Source organism: Radiomyces spectabilis (genome assembly GCF_025331425.1).
Source record: "Radiomyces spectabilis strain NRRL 2753 chromosome Unknown BYT42scaffold_15, whole genome shotgun sequence".
Lineage (NCBI taxonomy): Eukaryota > Fungi > Mucoromycota > Mucoromycetes > Mucorales > Radiomycetaceae > Radiomyces > Radiomyces spectabilis.
The window spans coordinates 706,798-713,790 of NW_026251940.1; the positions used below are offsets into that span (position 1 = coordinate 706,798).

A 6,993-nucleotide genomic window follows, 5' to 3' on the forward strand; every position below is an offset into this window, starting at 1 on the left:
CATTCCTACAGTACTTCATAGCTTGGAGTACATAGATAGTCAAAAAAAAAAAAACGACTTTCCAATTCAAGCATAAGATACTATGCATGCAGTGCTTATCCAATTAATGACATATTACTGTTTCTCCGAGAAGCCGTTTTCAGCTAGCGTAAAAGGCATCAATTACGCCAAACCATCAGTACATATAAGACATGAAACAGGCTAAAAAGCAGATCATACTGGTTGCTTGAACTTGTGTATGGATCGACAATTTCCTTTCAGCGATCCAAATCCAAAAAGAAAAAGAAACCTTTCATCCGTTCTAGAGATACAATGCGCCAGAATCGTTACAATGAAAAATACTCGTAACCATAGAGACCGCTATAAGATACTATCAAGAGGCGCTATTTTTTTTTTGACACTGTTCGATAGACAACTGCTTTTTTGAAGAAAGAAGTGAAGCCGGGAATTCTGGTTCATCTTGAGCAACGATGGGCTGAGTTTAAATGTTGACGAATCCACCAACAGGATGCTTGTTTTCATCACATGTGGTCCCCATCTGAAACAATGGCAATATGAACGAGTGGGAATCCCCTCATGCTTGGAAGAAAAAAAGGATAGATCTCGCTCAAGCTATCAATGACACATCTGATGCACCTCTTGAGGGAATTACGACGAAATTATAGAGAACTTTATCAATACAATCAAGAGCCAGTCAGAGAAAGAGTATGGGGTGCGTGCTCATGAAAGCGGTGGAGCAAATAAAATACCTCTGATGGTGGCAAAAAATTGCATTCGCATGTGCTACTTTCTCGGACTCACGTTGCATAATATTATTTCCTATTCCGGTTGTGTTGCGCTGGTATGTGACGCTTTATAACGAGTTGCAAAATGACAACTGTTTATGTTTCAAATCCAAAATTAACGGTTTGAGCCAACCGCAACAAGCATGGAAAACCGAGAATTTTACGTCGACCGCCTGAAAACATAAGGCAGAATTTTTTAGTAGTTGCTACCATTAAAAAATTCTCTATTGTATCAAATGATAATCACTGAAATTCTTGACTGTGTTGCGAATAAAAAAATCCAGTCATGTCTATCTGAAATTTGGACCAGAAGCATGATAAACCAACATTTTCAACCCATTTTTCTCCATCCACTTCTGTTCTTATCGACTCTTTATTTTATCCACTCTTTCCTCTGCCAAAAGGAAACAAAACCTCATCTTGAAGCCCTAATAAAAATCAGCTGGAGTGCCCACAATGATCGACCCTTTTTTTTTAGTTTTAGTGAGCTAATTCACATGGATAATACATCGTCCAATTCATCCAATAGGTTGATGATACAGTATGTGGACAGAATGTTCCAAGTGTCAAAGTTTTTATCATAATTTTGAGCGAAAGTGAGCTTTTTTTTGTTGATGTTGGATGGTGTATAGTTTCATGGTTCTTTTGGGTCGGTCAGACGTTGAAAAGGAAGGAAGCGAATATTCATGGACTTGGTGAATATGACGACGTGTATTTTGCATTGTTGCGAAATCATCATTGTCACAAAATGGACAAACACGTTTGAATATCACTATTGCCTTCACAAGTCATCGAAATAATAAGAGATGGGAACGAAACAGGGAGAGAAAAATCAGGGATACAAAAATGAACGCGCTTTCTATCCTTTCCACTACCCTTTTCCTTTATTTTTCTTTTCTCTATGGTTCTTTCATTATCTTCGTCATCCCGCACTGTTGCCCTTCACACCAGTATCATCGATGGTTGGACTGGATGACTAGAATGGTTCAGATATTGCATCTAAAATTGATGATTTATTCGCTTTTGTTGCGGGTACCGTAACTGCTGCAGGAGTTCCCTTCTTTCCACCAAGCCATCCCTCATTTCAAATTGATGTGAAAGGCTGATTCACCATCAAGAAAAACGCAGTTTGTTGTGGAATCCAAGTCAGTTTGCTGCCACTTTTGTACCCAATCGTACCTTTGTTGCATTTTTTCTTCGCTACTTCTTTCCATAGGTTGGAACTGTGCCTGCTTAATTGTTAGATTACACTGCGTTGTTGTGAAGTTATAAGCATTAACTACGAGAAACATTAAGTCCGCAAAGTTTTGCTTCAAACTTTTCTACTACATCAGCTACAACAGTGGAAGGATTTTCGTCGATGTAATTCAAAAGGAATTGCTTATGTTCTTCCCTAAGAATACGATGACGACCTGACTTTTTCTTCTTCTTGAAAATGCTTTCAGGATCTTCGTAGTAGCGTTTGACCCATCGCTAAGCCGCACGAATATGAACGCATAATTGTCTCGCAGCAGCAGACGCAGTTAAGCATTTACTAAAAATAAATGAAAAAATCTAGTGTTGTCTTCATCAGCGTAAACTGTACAGTATCTTTTATTGCATAGCTCCATATCGACATCATTGTTCCTTTCATCAGGATCTGGAAGAGTTACATGCTTAGATGGTCTTTCTGGAGGTTTGTTCCTTAGGAACTGAATACGAGAACTTATTGTTTTGATAGCAAATAGCTCCTCGTCAACAACAAAAATCCACGAGCACAACTCCGTTCTCATCAACAATATGTCCTTGTCCACCTTCGTAAAGAAATTGCATATTCATTCTGAATGTATGTAAAAATGTTAAATAAGAAAAGAAAGCAAAAACCACTTCAAAATCGCTTCTCATTATTGGATAATTATTAAGCGACAAGTAAAAATAAACGAAACTCGTGACATATGAATGTGTCTTATTTTTTGGATCAGTCCACAGCATTGAGGCACCTAACTTTTTCTGGACAAGTCAAACTCAAACTCAGCGACTTTACTTTTTGAAATGACAATACATCTTTTGCATTGACGATCGCTCTTTGACGTTTGACGCTCGCACAAACACAAAAGAGAGTCTTTTAAGCATGCTGAACCTCCTGCCTTGTCACAAACTGTTCAACGATGTGCTAAGGGCATTTTTGGCCAAAAAAACACTACACATAATTAGCGGTATCCACCGGAGGAAACGAGGTGGAAACTGTCAGTATCCACCGTAGTGGCGGAGGAAACTTGCGGTATCCTCCCTTTTTCCACCGGGAGATTCGGCCGGTTTCCACCCCAGTCTGGGGGTGGATACCGTTAAATTCTATTACCGACATCCAATTAAAATGATGCATTAAAAAATCTTTGGTCCATTCACAGACGAGTATTTTCTACTTTGTGTACATGGTCTTCCAATTAAAATGATGTGTTCATGGTTTTTGGTCCATTCACAGACGAGTATTCTTTTCCTTAAATAGCATGGTATTTCAATCAAAATGGTGGTATTTTTTGCTTTCAGATTATGGCTCTGATTACTGCTATTGATTCGGTGGCTTTGAATATAGGATTTATTGCAGTATGGTTGTCAGAATGAATGCTATTTACTACAAACAACAGCTATCTAGTCTATCTATACTACTGGAAGCTTACTAGGTCATGGGAGAATATGATTGTGACGAAATAATATGACTAGCTTAATCACTTATTGTTGACAAGACGTTGCAATACAACAATGAAGCGCTGTATAGGCAAGCAGAAAGAACATGATATCACTGCTGAAGTGCTTAACAGAAAACATCGGTACCTGCACTGTACTTGATATTTTCTGTTGAGTATCAGGTTCAGCAATGATATCATATACTTCTGAAGGCTACTGACAGCGGGACACAATCATTCAGAACTTACTTGAAAGATAGCCTACCTGGCGACAGACCAAAATACTGTACTTCTGAAAGCAATTGAGTGCAGACATAACCAACGAGAAACCGACTTGAAAGCATCACCTTCTTGGCAATAAAACTAGAAATAAAGGAAGTTGTGATTAGTCGACAACTCAATGAAGTACTAGAGAGCTACTCACCTGCAACTTGAAGAAAGCAGCAAAGAAGGCATGTACCTATTGATATTTGTGGAAGAAAAATGGTGGATACTTGAATATGATACAGTACGTGCCTAAAAATCATTATTCTTTACAAAAGAAAAAATTTAAAAAGTGAAAAAGGAAGAATTGTTTTGCTTCGAAGCCTCCCCCCTGTTTAAAAAATAAAAAAGACACTGTGCAACCGATCACAAATAATCATAACAGTTACCTTATCGAGTAGAAAAACCGTTTATACCTGATAATCAATTGATCCGGGACTTACCCTTTTAGTTCCCTTAACAAACCGAAAATGCAAGCTAACCTCAACGAAATCCCAACTGTGGTGCAAAGTTTGAAGCGCAAACCAGTGGTGAAAGAGCGCACTCCAGTACATGCTCCAGTGGATCAGTTTGAGCGTCGCTTTGCTGCTCTGGAGCAAGGCTTTTTGCAGCAGCAGAAACGGGCTGACGCTCAAGAAGCCATCATCGAGCAGCAACAGCAGGAGATAACAGCACTGCGCAGTCAATTGCAAAAGGCGTCAGCTTCTGTTATTGACAGACGCGATGACAAATTGACGGTAAACATTATTTCTGCTTCGTTCGATTTCACATATTCATACATCTCTTTACCTGTAGTTACTCCTTCGCAGATATTACAAGGGCCATCTGTCGAAGGAGGAGAAAACAACTTGGGAGTTTGGCGTGTTTGTGAACGATGGCCGAAATCCTACTGTCATTGCGGCCCTTCAGGATTTCATCCGGCAACTCCCAGAGGAGGAAAAAGAGTCGTACTGGGTTGATGAATTTGTTTACATCAAATGCAGAACCCAATTCAAGTCGTTGAAAGCCGAGTACAAGCGCTCTGAGGAAGAGCGCGAGAAGGTGAAGAAGCGAAAAAGGGACTACAAACGCCGTTCCGACGTTAGTATTTGGAACTGGAAATGACAAAGACTCGATAAGTGACATGGTCCATTATATAGAAATGCCAGAAGAGGAAGGCTGTATTTCATCAGCAGCCTATCCTGTGGGCTTACTTTGCTGGTGCTGAGCATCTCCTAGATGTCAGCTTGATGTCCGACGAGGAGGACGTCATGGAGGATGACTATCTTGTGGGCAAGATAATTTTGCGGCCTCACTGTCGAAGTGATCGCGTTAGTATTTCATGAAAACAAGCAGTGACAATAATATACACCAGCTCACACACTTCCCATAGGCAAATGCGTTTCTTGAGCAGTTGTCGGTGCTTGGGGAACGGTCGAGAAGAAGCAAACGTGCCAGACAGGTGCCCGTTCCCCAGGAAATTGTCCTTGTCAATAAGGACATCAAGAGATCAGTTTTGGCGCGGCTGCCAGCAGAGGCCAAGCGTGAATAAAAAAAAATCATCATATTCAGTGCAAATACTATGCTAGAGCTACCAATGTTGATGTGTTAGTAGGGACAACATCATAAGCACAAAAGATAGTGATTTACCTTTTCTATATATTGATCTTGCGTGGGAACGGGATGATGATGATTTTATCATCCAACCAGTTGTGGATCCCCACCGGCGAGTAAATCCGATGGATGGGCAGGATGGACCTATGATCCAACGGCTGGAACTGTTTCTTCCACACCGAAAATCCCAATTCGTTGAATGAATTGGGGGGAAAAGCAGCCGGCTCAAACCATCGTACAAAAGCAAATAGATGCTCGAAATCATCCATTTGGTCTTCGCCCTCGACAGGTTGTTTGATACTGTGACGGAAGTAATATTGCACTTCACCTGGATGCAATTCAAAGGTACCATCAGAGCAGCGGAAGTAAGCCTGGATATGGCGTCCCCTTTCGGTTCTGCCAGACTCTTTACTCTTGTAGACTTGCCCAGAGATCGTCACACTACGAAACTTCTTGATGGCGTTCACGACCATCGTCAACTGCATATTGTCAGTGTGGCCATGGGGCCGAATGCCCTCATAGAACTTCTCATAATGGCGGTAGAGGCACATATAGTGCCTGGGATCCATCGTGACAGTGTGGCTCAAGGCAGAAAGACAAACAGAAGAGGGGATAGACTCGTAGCCAACTATATAATCATCTGCATAGATGGCTTCTGCATACTTGATAAAATTGCAAGCGTCCACGAAATCGACTGCTGGGTGGAAGCTGGTAGTCAACTTGTCCAAAGACGGTACCAGTGTTCTTAGCACAGTAAGGGCAGCAGGATACGCTGCAAGAGGCTCGCAAAAGGTGTGCAGTGAATCAACTAAAGGGCATGGTTAGCTTTCAAAAAAAAAAAGCAGCAATTGAGTAGACGGACTGGTATACATACTGTGAGAGTGTTCAATAAATTTCCGCATTAGGGTAACTTCGAAACCATCTTTGCTGTTGACCGCGAAGCTCTTGAGCAAGCCATTCAGGCGCTCGAACCCAAACAACCAAAAGGCGTACACCGGGCCAAAGTCCAGAACCGTCTCGCGGAGATGCATATGCAAATGCATGTTCGCTGTCACTTCTTCGCATTCGTAACGGCCTTCATACAACTCGCAAAATTGGCGAAGTGTTTCATGAGCAGAATTCAGTTGCGATACGGTGATTGAAGGATTGCAAAGCAGTCGAATGGCGGCCACGAATTTCATCCAAATCGACATATCCTCTCCAACGAGCTTCTCCTTCAGTAAAATTGGCGAAATGAAAACCCACGTTCGCAACTCGTCTGACGTCAACGTACTGCAACCAGACCTGATTTTTCCGCTAGGTAAATCATAGCCAGTTGGAAGCAGAGTTTCGGTCATCCGAGTGCTCATTTCTCGAAACTCTCTATCTCCCAGAACAAAGAAGCCATTGGAGCCACGTAATGTCTTCCACAAGTTGATACTGCGCTTGGAAGTGCCCGAGAACAGATTGTGCATGGGGTCGACAATGGTGCATCGGACAAGGTCCAGGTAACGTAGACGGTATAGCTCCGAGTATCGGATGCCATGTTGTCTTTCGATAACCCGCCGTTCTTCCAGTGTGGCCGCCGATCTCCAACGCTCCGCACATTGAACGTTTTCATGCCCATTGCGTTGCGGCCACTGCTCCACATCAACAAAGCCAGTGAAGTCTCGTCTTAGATGATTGCCCGGCAAAGCATCAAATCGGCG

The 6,993-nt window shown here is 41.9% G+C and overlaps 1 protein-coding gene across 1 annotated transcript; it reads right to left on the reverse strand.

Moving 5' to 3' along the window:
- Positions 1-1,845: 1,845 nt before the first annotated feature.
- On the reverse strand, positions 1,846-2,603 carry BYT42DRAFT_625825 (uncharacterized protein; the record flags this gene model as incomplete). The annotated part of the gene is made up of 3 exons (XM_051572405.1): positions 1,846-2,258; positions 2,321-2,515; positions 2,538-2,603. The coding sequence occupies 3 exons, from the start codon at positions 2,601-2,603 to the stop codon at positions 2,061-2,063; spliced, it is 459 nt and encodes a 152-aa protein (XP_051419225.1). The 3' UTR covers positions 1,846-2,060.
- Between the last annotated feature and the right edge of the window lie 4,390 nt (positions 2,604-6,993).